The sequence below is a fragment of the Phaenicophaeus curvirostris genome, chromosome 2 (assembly GCF_032191515.1).
Source record: "Phaenicophaeus curvirostris isolate KB17595 chromosome 2, BPBGC_Pcur_1.0, whole genome shotgun sequence".
Taxonomy (NCBI): Eukaryota; Metazoa; Chordata; class Aves; order Cuculiformes; family Cuculidae; genus Phaenicophaeus; species Phaenicophaeus curvirostris.
In genome coordinates, this window is record NC_091393.1 from 14,038,835 (window position 1) to 14,057,376 (window position 18,542).

The window sequence follows — 18,542 nt, forward strand, 5'->3', positions numbered from 1 at the left end:
GGATAAAGAAACAGATAAAACCAGTGTTAGGAAAGAGATCCCAAGTACCCTGGGCCAAGGTTTGTCAAGGGCTTACAGACCACAGCCTGCATGACCAAGCTGGGAGGACTCAGCAGCTCCCAGCACACATTGCAGGCTCCTCTGTGCACACACCGGAGACAGCTCCAGGCAGTGCAGCCCCGGGCAGTTCATCCCTCCCCTCTCACCACCCTGATACCTAAAACGCTGGAAAGGTAGAATTCTTTAAGACTCATTTTGGAGTTTCAGAAGGCAGGCATCCTTTATCAGGCCTGAGCAACGCAAGGGAGTGATCACTATCAATCGTGTGCAGCAAGACAAGAGCTGGTTAAAGAATGTTTCCCACTTACATGCATATGTATAAACATTTCCCAGAAATCTTATGCATATTCTATTACTTTCCAAGGTCTAATTTTGAAGTGATTATGAAACTTTGCAACATTCAAAACTCTTGCTAATCTGAGGCTGGCTCCAGCTCTGTCTGACCTTGCATTTGAGACAGAGAAAGATTGCAAACAGAGGTGATTACAGAAGAAGAGACATCTGTTCAGCACACATCATCCTTCACACAAGATGTTATCATCTTCAAAGAATGAATAATGTCTGAAAAAAACACTATTTTAAAGAAAATACACCATCAGAGGGACATTCTCTCTAACTTTCAAAGAACACAAATACTGAGACGAAGCTTTACTTTAGCTAAAATCAAAAAACATACACTTTTTGCAATAGTAAGTACTGCTTGTATCAACCCACGCCACCCAACCGCGGCGGAGGGCACAGCGGACTCACTTGATGACCGTTCCTTTGGTGCCCCCTGCCGTGGTGAGCATCACTCGTGTGGTGAGGCTGCCCCGCAGATCCTCCTGGTCCAGCCCCAGCAGTGCTGCACAGCATTCCAGTGCCGGCTGGCTCCGCGGCTTCAGCGTGCAGCCCCCTGCGAGCAACCACACACGCGTTACACACCGCACCCTGCCCCAAAGCTCACCAGGTAGCCTCTGCCCACACCCACAACCCCTGCTTTAAAGATTTCCGATGGCCACGCAAAAGCTGCCGGGTTGCTAGATAAAATTCTAAGAAAAAACAATATCAAGCTGGCCGTGATCTTGCTGTGATGACTAGAAAAAACATCACATCTGAAGGAATGAAAGTTTGCCTCTGGAAATTACTTTATATATTGAATGTGAAGGGACACTTCTCAAAAAAAAATATAAAAGCAACCCACCACTACACATGAAATTCTAAGTATCTGGAACACTGTTGTAAACACAGGCTGTCCAGTTCTGGAATTCCCAACATAATAAGGATACAAAGAAATTAAAAGAAAGCTGGAAGAAAGCTGGGGAAGGACTGTTCACAAAGGCTTGTAGTCATAGGACTGGGGGCAATGGGTATAAACTGGAGAGGGGAAGATTTAGACTAGACATAAGGAAGAATTTCTTCACCATGAGGGTGGCGAGGCACTGGCACAGGTTGCCCAGGGGAAGCTGTGGATGTCCCTGTGGAGGCCAGGTTGGATGGGGCCTTGAGCAGCCTAGTGCGGCAGGAGGCATCCTTGCCCATGGCAGGGGGTTAGAACTAGATGATCTTTAAGGTCCCTTCCAATCCAAACTGTTGTATGATTCTGTGTTCCAAAGCTAACCTGCTTGTAATTGAAAGAACTATCCCAAAGTGCAGAAGTGCTAATACCCAGAAACTAGCTGTAGCAACTTAAAACTTCAGAGTTTAAACTTTGGAGATATTCCTGTAATCCTCCAGACTGCCCTGCTGTGCATATTAGCACTTCGCATTTTGAGATAGTTCTTTCACTTACAAGCAGGAGTTTTTACAACATAAAGGCTTTTGTGAATTGATTTTGGAAGCTCTGAAACACTATCTGGCCTGTGGTAAACAGCTTTTGTTTGGCATTTCCCAAGTTTCTGAAGCAGCAACAGAATTTAGAGGGTCTATGGTAAGAGACATGCTGCCCGGAGCAGTTCAAATGCACACCCTGGTGTACACAGGGTCTCAATACAAAATGCATCTGAATGTCAACATTCAGAGAAAATAAGTTTCCTGGTGTCCTCCTTCCCTTCTGTAAATCCTGAGGTTCCTCCCTGTCTGTGGTTCCCCCTCTCCTTGTTCCTTTGCCTCCTATAACTGCCTCTCCATTCACATTTGCACCTTTTTCACTCTATCTCACCTTATCGTCCCCAAAGTCTGAACTCACAGAAAGACCAGATGGGGAAGTTCCCTGCTTCTTAGCACCAAGCCCCGTTAAGCCACTACCCTTCTCTACCCTTATGTCTTCCCAGATTCATTCACATTAATCATGTTAATTTCAGTCATCTTCAAAAAGATGGCAAGATCATGAATTGATGCTGGGGAGATTCTGACTTGACCTAAGGGGAGAAAAAAAAGAAAAAAAAAAGATAACAAAAAACCCTTCTTTGTCACAACCCTGAGCTGCCCAGAGTAGTGTTGGCCCTGCTTTGACCTGGACACATCAGACTGGAGACCTCTCACCATCTCTTCTGAACAAAATGTTTGTTAAGTTCTGTGGCGATTCTGTGCTTGGGGTCGAAAGCTAGTGAACCTATAGGGCTAGTACTCATTTATCATAGAATGGGTTGGGTTGGAAGGGACCTTAAAGATCATCTAGTTCCAACCCCCCTGTCATGCGCAGGGACATCTTCCACCCATCATTCAAAACATCTTTTATAACGTTCTTTGGTATGGTTTTCCTAACAACTTTACCAAGTTTGGTAACAGCTATACATACTTGAAGCAGGACTAAGAGGAACCAGTTTCACTCTATTGTTGTGTATCTTGCAGCCCAAGATACACACTATATCCTTTCTATTATAGATAGATTTGTAGTACTTTCCGACCAGGAAATTCTTCAGTCCTTCAGGAATCAATGGACACCAGTTCTCAACTTAAAGAGGCTGATGGCAGTAGTAAGGAAACAATGACCATTCCAAAATACTCATTCCCCTTTCCCAGCCTTCCTGCACATTCTGCTACTAAGTCCCAGGTACACGTGTACCAACTCTGTGAGTGACATCTTAAGATTAGGAAGTTTACATTTACCTAAGAGATTGTCGTTTTTTTGCTGTAACTTTTTTCCTCACCTCTCAGAATACTAACATGATCATATTTTTGGAAGTTAAAGGACGTAATGCCTCTCCCTTACAAATGGAGCTCCTAATCTCAAGATGTTTTCAGGACATTAGCAAAAAGTGTGACAATTTAAAAATTTTTAAAATGCAAAAATGTCACTGTTCTTTACATCAGACTTTGCACTAAACAACAACTTCTTGGACAATTTCAGTGAGAACCTATTTGCTTCCAGAGCATGTGAAGGAGTATGACTTTAAACAAACAGGTAAACTTGACTTCAAAATGGTGTGAATTAAGACTGAATTATCCTTGAACACAAGGCAGCTTCCAAAAGCAATTCACATGGAAAAGAATCATCTATAATCAAGAGACACTTTCAGTATTTTCACCAAGAACAATTTATGTTTCATCTAACCTGAAGTGCTCCCAGCTTCCTCAAAATCAATATTTCCAAGATGAAGGACACCAGCCACTACTCTAAAAAGATCGAGTTTTTCTGCATCATCCAGTCCAATCTTTTTCATCGCTGTGCACATTCTGTTAAAGTCTCCGTGATCATCTAAGAGTGGATCCTTCAAAGAACCTGCTTTGAGATACTATAAAGCACGATAAACCAAGAAGTCAGTAAGTGATTTTGAAGTAAATGTAAGCAATTACTTCCAGTCAAGAATAAACCACAACAAAAAACATAAAAAAGCATGCCAGACTAAGCAGAAAGAGATAAGAGCTTTACACACAGTACAGGCTCTGCAAGAACCCTAATTTGTAATAATTTGTTGATACTTCGAAGCACGATCTTCAAACTTCAGCTTCAAAGCAAACTTCAATCTATCTTCAGAAAGCACAAGTTGGAGAGTGTGACAGCTAAGGACAGGGGAATACAGGAGAGTGAGCAGTGGAAAGGGAAACTTTGTTTAAGGAAGTTACCAAAGCACTTGTAAGAAAGAGTGCTTCTGTCCCCTAGCAGCTGAATAGGATGTCAGGCCATGGGAAAAGAGTACAGGAAAAATCAGAATTGGAAGACTTATCTCTATCCCTAACTGACTTATTTGTTTAGCCTGGAGAAGAGGAGGCTGAGGGGAGACCTCATTGCTCTCTACAACTACCTGAAAGGAGGTTGTGGAGAGGAGGGTGCTGGCCTCTTCTCCCAAGTGACAGGGGACAAGGGGGAATGGCCTGAAGCTCCGCCAGGGGAGATTTAGGCTGGACGTTAGGAAAAAATTCTTCACAGAAAGGGTCATTGGGAACTGGAACAGGCTGCCCAAGGAGGTGGTTGATTCACCTTCCCTGGAGGTGTTTAAGGCACGGGTGGACGAGGTGCTAAGGGGCATGGTTTAGTGTTTGATAGGAATGGTTGGACTCGATGATCCGGTGGGTCTCTTCCAACCTGGTTATTCTATGATTCTATGATTTAGATAAATAAACTTATTAAAGTTTGCTGGTGATTAAGAAACAGTAAAGTTGTTTCCAGTGTGTTATAAGTAAAATAATACCAGCTACATTTTTAAAAACCAATTTAACATTTTGGTGATTTTCCTAATCTAAACATTATCAAAAGCCATTTTAATAATTAATGGTTTTAAATAGTAGACAGTAACACATCTGCATGCAATCAAGAGACTAACTGAACATGCACAGAGTGCTGTAGGGTTTTATAATTACTTTAAAATGTTTTCAACTAAAAAGAATAATTAACTTTAAATAGAAACCTTGTTAATGTTAAATAAGTTAACACGATTTTTATCAAAACAAAGCACCACATGCATCTGAAAAATTCACTTCACACAACATTTAGACACATCAATAAAATTAAACTCCATCTAAATTATGTAAAATGATCACCTCATCTTCCTGATAAGGAAAACACAAAAATAATTTAAGTATTAATTGACTACTTTCATTAAAACAAACAATATTTTTTCACAAAATGACAGTGCAAATTCATGATTTAAAAAAAAAAATTAACAACGCAATACATATCCTGTTAAAGTAGCCAGACTAGGTTTTAATATCATTGAAAAGGGATCATTTATGGTGCCTTCAAACATACATGGTGGTAACATACAAGTATTATGGCATCATATGTTCCACTATTTAATGTCTAATACATATTTTCAGAATTATTCTTGCAGTATGTCTTAGCTTAGACAAACAATTATTTCAAATCAAGTCCTTCAGAGGACACATTTTATGACAGAGCACCCCCCTGTACACCACATCAGTAAGAGGCTTGCATAGGTCCATCTTCCAGCAGTACAAATAAATTACCAACTTCACTGCAAGTCTTAATTTAAGGCAAATTAGGCAAACTAATGCAAAAATCTCCTAACCATCCCTTAGCCTATATGCCTAACAAGAATTAAGTATTTACTAGCTTTCTGCCTTGCAGTAATTTCAAATCAATTCTTCTGTATGTCGCTCTCTACTATTCCTGAATAGAGAAAACACCCTATATTCAAGCTAAAGAAATTGGTATTATGTGCTCAGGGCTGTAATATATATACAGTAGAAAACCAGGAGCAGACTTTACAATGCTGACCTGAGCAAAGCAAGTACCTATATTGTCTTTCACAGCTGGGCATGAGCTATGTACAAGCTCAAGCCCACGTTCTCAAAGGTAAAAGATATGGCATGGTCACTAGGGGAGAGAAGTTCTTTGTGTTATCCCTCATGCATACGCAGCTTGCCCTGCTACTGAATCCCAAGTATGAATTTGAATAAGAATTGAAACTTCTTACAGCTATACAAATGAAAAATTCATGTGAGGCATGAACAGATGAAAATTGTATTAGAGAGGAGAGCAGAAGTTTAATAAAGTGTTTAAATTACTTCCAATTCATGTATACTATTAATTTGGATTAAATTCTTCAGTGCCCTCATGCAGACAAGCTGAAGGGTTTAAATGCTATAAATTCTGGTAATTTCCATTTTAAAAAAATGTAAATGGAGTTGGAGCGAGAGGAAGAGAAATGTTTTGAAGTTTCATACTTTCTTCCAGGAAACACTATGCTCTGCCACAAGTAATGATTCATAACAAGGGAACTACAAAAAACAACAAAGAATATAGTGTAATGGGGAGGGGAATATACTCGTGCTGGAAGTGAAGCTGCACTAGTGCTTCATAAAATATTTGGTAGCACCACTTCAAAAATCCAGACAGTAAAAGCAGCTCTGGAAAAAACTACTGATTCTGACCTTTTTCTAGTAGTAATAAGATTTAAAGAGAAAATTACAAAACGTCCTGGATAGATTCTTGTTTTCCACAAAAGACAAGCTGCATCATTAAGTGCTATATTATTATAAGAATGAAATTGAAACTATTTTAAAATACCAAATGGAACTGCGTTCAGATGCATGTTAAAACGTATTTCTAGGACTGAACTCCAAAATCAGAGTTCTGAATATACCAGCTTTGACATTCCCCATTTAGACCTATAAAGATGTGTAAAATGAACATTTCATTCCACACTGTAAAACTGTAATTATCATTTTCAATGTAATCAGAATTATTTAATAATATAAACTGACTGAAAACACAAACATACCTCAGGACTCTTGCGATTTTGCAAGATCTGCTTGTCTGTTTCTTTGTTGGCAAAGTATCTGGTACAGCCTCGATTTAAATACTGTAACGATAAAAATGTGGAAATGCATACTTAAAGACAGAACTAAGGAAAATATATGCTTTTATTTAAGGCTTGCCCTACATAGCTTGTTTTAATCATGTTATACCCACAACACACCAGGTATTCAGAATTCATTCCTTGAAACTGTATGTATTTACATACAAAACTAAATAAGTGTAACAGCAACAAACTTCTACTGAAAGCTATTCAATTTTGACAACTAAAATACTTTTTGACAGAGTGGGATATTAATTTTGTTAAGTCCCATGATCTTTTCTTAACACTTGACTCTATTAAACCTGTTAACAGAGTCTGGGATTAACAGAAGAGACAATCAAAATTAGGAACCAAGAAAATAACATTTTCTGGCCTATGTGTAATACTAAATTGTACTCCAGCAAGCTGTATGGAACACCAGAAATAAAAGACAATAATCCTTTGTTTTTTAGTAACATATAGGCCTTATATTGTATATCTGGGGGTGAGAGGAGTAGGATCGAAGAATTTGTGGTACTAAGTCCAACGCAGGTTCATCATCATTTTTCCCTCAACAGTAAAATCCTTGTATAGGTTCTAAGAGACATGGTGTAGTAAAAAGCTTAAAGAGTATTAAAAGTTTATAATGTGGTACAAGCAGAAATCTAATTCAGAATCTCACTTCTGATACCCATCTCATGTTGTACAGTAAACGGAACAGCCCAGGCATTCAGACCATGACTGACACTTCCAGCAAAATGGGATCCCAAGCTTTTTCTTTCCAATTAATTCAGCTGGAAGTAAGAACTCTGTCCAAAAGCTTGGACAGAGCCCTTTGTCTAAAGGAAGTGAACTGATTCTTTGCGCTAGCCCATGAACAAAGATGATGTTTTCAACTAGGTGAACACAGATAATCCTACACTTTGACTAAAATTTATTTACAAAATTCTAAAAATATAAAATATTCTTCAAAGCATTTCTAACAGCAGAAGAAAACAAGGTGACAAATGTATTATTAAAACAAAAGAGCAAGAAATACTGTATCAAGTTAACTTGGTGTTTAACAAAATAACGAAAAGTTTTCCTTAGCAGCCAATCAGAATATAAAGTATATTTTAAACACAACAAGATATCCCTGAATTAGAGTATTAGCAACACTACCCAAGAAACTGGGGATGGGAAGTGAAAAAGGTCATACTTTCCAAGAAGAGAGTGCAGAAACCAGAATGGTATTCAATCAAAAACAAAAAGTATGGTTAAAAAAAGCGACACAAGCATGATTATTCAGAGCCACTTTATGATAAAATCTGAAGCAGCAAATGAGAACGAGTAACAGAAAAAATAATCTCGACAAAAGTAATACAGATTTAGGAAGAAAATTAACCTTTTATGTGTTTTTTTTTTCCTAGAAAACTCCTGTAAAGGGATACTCCATGAAAATTTAGTGTGATATGACTAACAAATTTTAAGTATTTTTGTATTAATTTACATGCACATAAAGATGCAAATGATCATAAGGGGATATTTTAATTAAAGATAATCTTCTTCAAAAGGGGAAATATTTTTTTTTAAAAATATTTCAGAAGTGTTAATAATTTTTTTTAATTTTACATGTAGAGTAGATCTTTCACATGCAGCAAAGAATTCAGAATTCAAATACAAACTTATGGTAAAGCAATAAATATTCTTGATGGAAATGTAAGTACCTGCTGCAAACTTCGTAGGAGTCAAAAAAATTATATCACAGTGTGATAAGGTTGGCGTGACTGTAAATTCTTTATAATTGAAACAGGCAAGCGAGTGCCTTCTGCAAAGGCACTCAGGCTGTTCAGTACTGTATTGCACCAGCCTGATTTTAAAGGAGGTTATAATTCTGACCTTGACATCTACAACCTTGTGTGCTCCTATAAGCAGAGATTTTGATTAAAAAACTATTCCCTAGAGTGGGCACACAGCACACTCAGTTCCAGAATTAAAAATCTATTAAGTACAAGAAATAAGTTTTAATGGAAAACTGGCTGCACAATAAAAATACATAATTGAAAATCTGTTCAAGATTTTAGCTTTAAAACTTACAAGAGAACACTGCATGTAGTAATCGCACAATAGAGAAGAAAGTTTGGGGTTTTTTTAAGTATAGTGTTTGTCGAGTGTTTCGAAAGAAAAGCTTTCCTTGTACAGAACAGAGTATGGACAATCAGGAAAACAAAAGAAAGAGCCATATCAGTAAAGCTGCACTGGTTGGATAAAAGCTCAAAATTACTCTCTCAAGAAAAAAAATACGGCAGTAATCGAGATACAACACACTAAGAAATCAAAAGAGAATTTAGAAATAAGAGAAATGGGGTTGGAGTCACTCAGATAAACAGACACAAACCAGAGAGAACCTTTTGACTGACAATAAGGGAAAGAAAGCAAAAGGAAACATCATGCTACTTGGTGATCATTTCTGAAAACAATTCAGTGAAAACAGGACATAGAGAGGGGGAAGAGAAAAAAGGAAACCTGATGGAAAAAGTTAAACTGAAGTAGTAAAGAAAAAACAGGAGGAAAAGAATGCAAGAAGTTAATGGTAGCAGAGAAAGCCAGTCTGTGGGATTGCCACTAGAAACATAACACAGGATCAGGGCTAATCAGGAGAAACCACATAATCTCAGAGAAGGGCAGAAACCATAAAAATAAAGCATGGGGAGAAAAGGAAGGCAGTAAACAAATTAGAAGTTGTAAGAACAGGCACACTGGATTGAATTAAAAGGCTCACATTATCCAAGAGCTTGTCTTCAACCACGACCTCTGCTTTACCCAAGGATTTCACTATTCCTTTATGAGCTGGGATGACAAAAGTGTGTATGCCATTTACAGCTATGGATGTACATTACAGCATAACTCACTATTTCATTCTCCCTTCCTTTTCTAACAACTCCTAAAATTCTACTCTGCTTTTTTTCTGCCACTGAACATTAACCTAACATTTTTAATGAATGAGTCAAGTCTTAATTCCCTCCTTTTTATTTTAAATTCACTTTCATTGAGGTATAGTTAGGAGTATTACATTCTGCATTGATTTTATTTGCATTTTACTGGCTTCTCCATTACTTAAATGACTGAACCAGTAACAGGCTGTGGAAAGATAGCCAAAACTCAAAAATAATAAGTAGTCCTCAGGGAAGAATAAAGTAGGTGAAGAATAACCTAAGAAGAAGGATCATGCTTAATGAATAGAATTAATCTTGGCAGGAAGAGCTGAGCATGGGCTTTGGGTCAATTGGAGATAAAAGGGTAAGCTTTCAGCTGAAAGGGACTGTTGAGTCTTATCATGTTATCTGGAGTGATCGAGAATGACAAAGGAATATGATGAGAGGAATGGGAGAGGCTCAAAACTGGGGCAGTACAAATGACAGTCTAGAGCGTACAGTATAGTATGATAGGAACAAGGTGTAACAGAGTAGAAAAGCAAGTGACGTGAAATCACGTGGACTGGAACAAAGAAACACAATCACCTTGTCGCCGTAGTCTGATCCTTGACAGGAAATGTGAGGAAAGAATAATTTAAGAGAGAATCATGGGACAACTCCTATATCTTCCTAAATACATAGTTGGAATAGAGAGAAATAAATGCAGTTTTCAGGACTTAAAAGATGGGTTATCCACAGAACAGTGAGATCATAATCAAGAAATTCACACTTTATGGTTCTACAAAAGCCCATAACAACATTACTAGCAGTTGGATATGCAACAGTAGATTTTTGGAAAAAGCGAAGATTCCTCAATTTTAAGACACAGAAAAAAAAAACTACAGGAAATCTTCCAATAAGGCAAAAATGGCAGGTAGCTTCATTTCAGAATCAAACAGACTTAAGAAAAAATCCGATTTTTATAACAGCAAAGTCTGTCAAAGATAATAAACACATTTTAATAAGATCTACATGAAAAATGCATGTATGGCAATACAAGAAGCTTTACAAACACTGACTCTGATACTCACCCTAAAGTTGTCAGGAGAGCTTAGATATAGCTTTTCTCTAATGTCTTCTGGAGCACCAGCACAAAGCCTGTAAAAGATATGATAATTCCTCTCTTCTTTGCCTTGCACACAGATCCTAGATTTCTCCAGAAGGTAATGTGATACAAATCCACCAACAACCGAGTTCTAGAAGGAAGAAATATATTTCTGATTATCTGAATATTTTTTGGATTTTTTCAGATTCAGAAATTTTCAATTTACATTTGTAATCATAGGTCACTCAACAGACACTGCTCCAAAGAATATTAATTATCTACACCTAATACAGATAAAGCTTATGAAAAGCTTAGTAATTACACTTTAAGAAAATAAACCACTGCCTCTACCATAACTTCTCCCATCTGCTCATGTATTGCATATACAATCACGAGAAGTGATTCTGCTTCACCCCAACAAGCAGAAATCCTAGGTAGAACTCCAGTCATTCCTGCAAATACCATTGCTACAGCCACCCTTCCGCTTCCAGTGGATGGCAGTTAAGTGCCATTACCATACTATTGCAACCTTCTCTAGTTGCATTTCACCAAGACTCTTGCAAATGAGAAGGAAGAGTTATAAAAAAAGAATATATATTTGGACATCTTCGGCAGACTAATTATGAGTAAACACTTTATTTCAAACACTTGCACTTTTCTGAGATTAAAGTCTGACACAGATTGCAAAAGCCATTTGCTACCAGGCCTACGATAAAATCCACTGTGTCTAGACAAATCTTAATAGTAAGGAAATTCCTGAACTTATGGACATTACAGCAACTAAAAGGGTCTTACTGACTGACAAATTTGACTATGGTTATGCAGTCATTCATGAGGACCCAGTCTGGACTTACATTCCTTTCAGAAACTAGACCTAATGAGGCAACCACAAAGTGAAACCTTGCGAAGTCTTGAAAAAAAGGGGCTCAATTAAACAGGCTGGTAAACACTGAGTGCTATTTGCTTCATGTAAGTATTGACAAATAAGTTGACAGGTCAAGAATGCATCTTTCCAAGCAGAAATTTGGGTCCCTTCCATAAGTTTATTAACATGAACTGGACGAAGAGATAAAAGTCCCTCTGCCCTTAAAGGAATTTAGATATCTACTATCTAATCTCTTAACTAAAGATCTGACGTTTAGTTGCGAAATCAAGTGACGAAAAGGAAAAGACCACAAGCTCAAGACCAGATCATGAGCTTCAGATTTGTGGGAAAGAACTGCAACAATTTCTTTCTTTATGTCCTCAACCAGAAAAAAAGAGGAGGAATGTACACAATTTCTACAGGGATTGTCAACAAAAGTCTTCAATTTGGATGTGCTAGACAGCCATACAGTCATCCTTAATTGCAGAATATATGTATATACTTGCTATCCAAGCAAAACTACACCCTAACAAAAAACATTTTTCATGAACTACAGTATGACTAACACTTCTGACAAACAACAATTCCATGACTTCTGTCACATACCTAAGACAAATTTTTTTACAAACACATAAAACCATCAATAATTCATTTAAAGTATTAAAGCATTAAAATATGTTTTTATCTATTTATATCTAACATGAAACTCACGCTTATTTGTGCATTAAAGGGATGTATAAACAGCAAGTAAGTTATTCTTTAGATATGTCTTTTTGCAACGAAGGGAAACATTTTTATTCTTTTGTGGATGGAAGCAATTTTCCTACTGACTTGACCCACCGTTTTCCAGTAGTGACACAGTACTGTGTGGCTTTGGTTTTCCTTTCAAGGTGATAGCAAACAAACCATATTTGTAAAGGAGGACAGTAGCTACTTACTGCAAGATTAATAAGTCTATTCAGCCTACTTCCAGTAAAGCATTTCCATTTTATGGCAAAATATCATCACTGGTTTTCTGTATCAAAATTCCAATACCTTTTCATTGAAATGAATTTCTACAAATTTCCCAAAGCGACTGCTGTTGTTGTTTCGAACTGTCTTTGCATTTCCAAAGGCTTCTAATAGAGGATTTGCTGTTTAAAAAATTAGAATTTTGAAAGTGTTAAAATTTGGTCAATTAACTACTAAAAAAGAAAGAAAGAACAAATACATATTAAGCATTCAGTGAACTTACTGACAATGGGTTTGAAAATTAAAGGAAAAATATTACCTATTAGGAACAGTGAATTTTCTAAATTCTACTGGTTATATTGTGGTGGAACTTACAACAAAGCACTTCAGTATCACGTAACATTGCAAAATATTTGAATCAACGCTGAAAGAAACTCAGAGACAACCACTGAAAATTATTCAGTGATGTTCTCCTAAAGCAAATAGGTAAAAAATTGACACATAAACTATACGAGGCAACACACAATTTGACACCTCCCAATGAGCTGTTATTTATAAAGTCTAAACTACCCACTTATTCCACAGACAAAAATGCCACTTAAATGTCATGCATGCAACATGTTAGATTGATTAGAGAATTAAAAAAATATATTAGAAGAGTGTGTTGATTTCTAAAACAACTTTAAAATGCCCTTTAAAAGTCAGTCAATTAAGTGACTGAGTGATTTTATTTTTCACTGGCTGCAATTTTAAAGCGCCTTAAAGCCCATACAGAAAGAGAGACAGCAATATATAAAGATCATGCAGAGTTTAAGCAATTTGAAAATGCTTAGAAACTACAAAAAACACAAGGCCTCTGAAAGGCTGCATTTTACTAACTACAAAGATCAAAGAAAACCAAATTACTGAATCGCGCTAACAAGAAACCACTGAAAATATCTGCAAGATTTTTTAAGGCTTTTAGATAAAAAATATGTATTGGAAACTAAGTAAGCAGAAACAGATTTAAAACTCCAATTACAAATACCTACAAATCTCCTCATACAAAAATTAAAGAATGAAAGAATTATTACAGTGGTTGGATAAATTGGGGATGGTAATGCATCATTTGTTAGGATAACATAAGCATTACTTTTTTGGTTTGGATAAGTTTGAATTTTTTTAATACTTAAAACTTATGAAAGATCTTTGATAACTATTCAGGTATCTTATGTAATATTAACAGTTTGAAAAATAGATTATGAACAAAAACTTTCAGATAAGTTAAAGGTTCCCTGCATATGCAGTAAGCATGGTCATGAAAATTGCATCTTCAAAGTAGCAAGCATCATCAGATGCTGCTTCCGATTGAAAAACCCAAACTTTTCTAAGAATACCTACAACTACGAATTAATTTTATGGCATACTGCATCAGGCATTATCCAGCTCTGGGCCACTTTCCGAGTTCCTTTAGCATGTAGCGGATTTCACTAAGGAGTTTTTCTAAGAAAACCTACAGGAAAAATAGATTAAAGCCTGCAGTACTTCTCTTGAATAATCCAGTGGCTCGAATTTAAAACAGAAAGACTTAAAGCAAAAGAAAAAATAAAATTTTTGATCTAAGATAAAGACAGAAAATAATTAAATTTCAAAATAACTGTATTATACACTACATAAAACTAAAACTGACATATAAGGCATTTTTAGCTGAGGGTTGTTTGGTTTTGAGATACTTATGTTTTCTCAAAAAGTTATCATTTTCTGTTCAATTAGGAAGTGCATGCAACATTAAAGTGGCTCAACTGCATGGTCAACACAGTCTCTTCTGACCTTGTTTGGGAGTCCGTTATAAAGACAGACACAATGAAAGTGCTAATCTGAATGAGATGCTTTCAGACAAAAAAGAAGACTTCACAGAAAAAGGACTCAGAATCATAACGTAAAAGAAATTCCGTGTTTTATCTGACTTTGATAATTTTATCGTGAGGAGGAGGTATTACTTTTTCCCGTACTAACAGACAGTAACAAGAACATAATCTTGTCCTTGCAGATTTCCACAGCATAAAATCCAATCTTGGGTACATTCATGTGTGAAGTTCAGCTCAGATACACATAGATGTTTTCTAGATCAAGGACCACATGACATTACACTAAATAAAGTGAACCACAAATTAAAAAAATGTTTCCAGAATTTAGGATCAAGGTAAACTACCAGTAAAGCGTTCCCTAGGAAGTCTGCTAGTATTTCCATCTTGCTTTTATTTAGTTGCTGTGGATTGAAATTTCAGATTTGAAAAAAACCAAACATCGGAAACTTTAATTCAATGAAAGAAAATTCAATACCTTCTACAATTCTATCATCAATGTCTTGGCCGCTGCCATAGGATTCTGTCAAATACCTGCAAAGCAAGATAAAAATATCATTATCTTTCATGTGTCAGGTTACCTCAACGGGGTTTAGCACAGCTGCGCATCGTACTTACTAACCATTTACTAAAGGGAAAGTGCATTGATTGTAAGTTCCAAATACCTATACCTTTTAAAATAAGTTCAGGTAGATTTTCTTTTTTTTTGGTGAAATATATATATTCTTGCAGACTTCAGACTGCTTTTTCAAGACATGTCAGAAATTTCTTTTAGACGTGCATATGGGAATTACACTTTCATACAAATATAATGAAGCTATTACCATGCTATCTTTATTTATTAAAATTCTCTAGTAAACGTATAAGGTTTCATACTTATTTCCTAAATGAAAGAGTGTTTCCCTGTATACAATTTCTGCGTTCACAACTATTAGGGTTAATAAAATTCCCACACAGACATGGTGAGACAGGAAGTTGCAGGTGCATAATTAAGGCAAGCTTCAATTTAGCAAATGAAAGAAAGATTTCTAAAAGAAAGATTTTTTTAAAAAAAGATTTTTAAAATAAATCCAGGATGTGATTGCAGGGCATGCTGAGATGAGTTTAAAACAGTTCTTGAAAATGGGGCCTTCTAAAAAAAAAATTCTGGAGCACTAACAGAGCTGTATTAGTACCTCTTGTTTTCTGATCACACAAGGGAAAAGCCTTCCTGTTTTTAGAAACCAATGATGTTTTGTACATGGGCTTTATAGGAGCCGGTAGTGCAATGGCATTGATGTTTGTCTGCTGCAGGACTTTCTTTGTCAAGAAGCGGAAGAATAACCTCCTTTGAGAGCATTCCTCAGGAGATATTCTCCTAGTGCCTGCCAGCTTTTTTTACTCTTAGCAGGACCAAAGTAAGGATGCCCCTTGCAAAAATCATTGCCTGCACCTTCCAGCAATCCTTGCAGCTACCTGTTAAAGTCTGCACAGAGGCAGGGAAGAGCAGCATGAAGGACACAGACAGCAGTGACAATTGTTCATGGGGTATGCAGTGCTACAGACTAGGAGAAGTCTGTCTAGAAAGCTGCCTGGAGGAGAGGGACCTGGGGGTGTTGGTTGACAACCGACTGAATATGAGCCAGCAGTGTGCCCAGGTGGCCAAGAAGGCCAATGGCATCTTGGCTTGTATCAGAAACGGTGTGACCAGCAGGTCCAGGGAGGTTATTCTCCCTCTGTACTCGGCACTGGTGAGACCGCTCCTCGAATCCTGTGTTCAGTTCTGGGCCCCTCACCATAAGAAGGATGTTGAGGCTCTGGAGCGAGTCCAGAGAAGAGCAACAAAGCTGGTGAAAGGGCTGGAGAACAGGCCTTATGAGGAGCGGCTGAGAGAGCTGGGGGTGTTTAGCCTGGAGAAGAGGAGGCTGAGGGGAGACCTCATTGCTCTCTACAACTACCTGAAAGGACGTTGTAGAGAGGAGGGTGCTGGCCTCTTCTCCCAAGTGACAGGGGACAGGACAAGAGGGAATGGCCTCAAGCTCCGCCAGGGGAGGTTTAGGCTGGACATTAGGAAAAAATTCTTTACAGAAAGGGTCATTGGGCACTGGAACAGGCTGCCCAGGGAGGTGGTTGAGTCACCTTCCCTGGAGGTGTTTAAGGCACAGGTGGATGAGGTGCTGAGGGATATGGTTTAGTGTTTGATGGGAACGGTTGGACTCGATGATCCGGTGGGTCTCTTCCAACCTGGTTATTCTGTGATTCTGTGATTCTGTGAAAACAATACTACTATGCTGTATATATACTAGAGAACACATGATGTCAGAGAAAAGGAGTCAAAGGAGAACAAAGAAAAGGAGGAGAAGAGGGTGTATTCACACTGCCTGCACTATGCTTCCCTGTATAATCAGGCCGCCTATGATATAGGTGAATTTAATGGAGCGGTGCTTTCAAGTTAGTGTTCCAGAGTGATGTAAAGAAGTATAAAGCAAATATGGTTAAAAACATTGAAATCATATATATCAGCAATACAGCCACCACGTAGTTTAGTATTCTTGATTTAGCATCAGTCATACTCAAGCATGAATAAATAAATCCCATCACTCAGTCTCAAGTGTATTACAGAATCTCTGCCATGATCTCAAAAATCGAAAGTTAAAAAACTCTGGACATTTAAGCAAACTAAGGAAACAAAGACAGTGAAAACACAGAAATGCATGTTTATGACAAAATCAACAGCGTCTTGCAAGATACAGTTAAAATGCCTAGTTACGTTTTTATCTACCACAACACCAGATGTGCAATACCAACATGACTGCCTCATAAACCATAAGTACTACATGATGTCACTACAACAAAGTTAAGGTTTCTGTGAATTTACAGCCATTTCTGTGTGTTATCATGTCAGCATTTAAGCTTAACTCCATGAATTTCTTGTATTAAAGCGTACATAAAGGTACCTTACTGAACTGTGTCTTAATTTTACTGATTACAGTTTGCTCTGTCTGCATGTCAACGAAATGCATCAACACAAGAGAATCACTGAATAATTTTGGTCCAAAAGCACAAACCTCAAAACAAATTTAGTGTTTTCTGTCTTGCCAGCTCCTGATTCTCCAGAGACTATGATGGACTGACTCATCTTGAGCACTTTCATGTCACGGAATGCTTTATCAGCTTAAAAAGAATATGTTAAACATGACAGTAATTAACATTCAGGACCGTTGCAAGCATAAAGGTAAGCTACAATACATAAATTAAAATGTGATATTTTCTGGAATAAAAAAGTAAATCTTTACAACTGAGCACATTAAAATTTATTAAAGTTTGTTTCTCTTTAAATTATATTATAGTCGCTCACCCTTAATTTGCTAATTTCTTGGACCTTCAAACTGCATATCAAGGATGAAAAGATTGGCAGTCTTAGCAATCATTGTTTTTATTTTATAATACTTTACAGTAAATCAATTACTGTTATTGATGACAATTTATAGATGATTGCAAAGTAATGTTTGTTTTGTAAAAGACAAATACAGGCTTAATACATACCAATTGCAAAAACATGTGGTGGCAATGTTCCAAGTGATCTACCCTGGTACTTTTTAATAGTATCTGAAGAATACAATTTAGGTATATCAAAATACGGATTCACTGCAATAAGAATGTTGGCTACATAGGTCTGTGAAGAAAACAATTAACAGCAAACTATTAGCTAGTGCACAACTAAGTGATTAACATCAATTTTCTATTACTATTGAAGACTAAAGTGTAAGTATAACAATTAAATTTACAATTCTCTCCAGCTAATGTATAGACAACAAGAAGGGATATATTTTCAGAGTTCCTCTAATTATCTTCTCAGGACTTGTATGAAAACGCACTTATTGAGAGAATTTCCTAACCACTGAGCTATGAAGTATGTCCTGAATTTGACCTCTCTTCCAATCTCCTTTTAAATTATTTCCTATTGTCCGAGTAACAGGATCAAGGATAGGACACCACAACCTCCTCCTCAAAAGTGAATAAACTAAGCTCTTGGCTAGTATAACACACTCTCCTCCAGTGAGGAGGATAATTTTTCAATATCTAATAGAAGCAACTCAGCAGGAAGGATCCTGCCTGGAACACGCTCAAGGCAGGCAATAAAAGCATTCAGCCGAGAGAAATCAGCTATTGCTGAAATGC

At 37.2% G+C, this 18,542-nt stretch overlaps 1 protein-coding gene across 4 annotated transcripts in view; it reads right to left on the reverse strand.

Annotated features, from left to right (window-relative positions):
* Positions 1-18,542, reverse strand: part of MYO6 (myosin VI) — a 79,869-nt gene that overhangs the window by 48,670 nt on the left and 12,657 nt on the right. For all 4 annotated transcript variants that reach the window (XM_069851343.1, XM_069851342.1, XM_069851341.1 and 1 more), the window contains exons 4-11: positions 17,907-18,036; positions 17,429-17,534; positions 14,860-14,915; positions 12,622-12,719; positions 10,708-10,872; positions 6,666-6,746; positions 3,536-3,716; positions 811-955 (exon numbers count right to left, since the gene is read on the reverse strand). In XM_069851343.1, coding sequence (XP_069707444.1) covers positions 811-955; positions 3,536-3,716; positions 6,666-6,746; positions 10,708-10,872; positions 12,622-12,719; positions 14,860-14,915; positions 17,429-17,534; positions 17,907-18,036 — 962 coding nt within the window. The remainder of the gene's footprint in view (positions 1-810; positions 956-3,535; positions 3,717-6,665; positions 6,747-10,707; positions 10,873-12,621; positions 12,720-14,859; positions 14,916-17,428; positions 17,535-17,906; positions 18,037-18,542) is intronic.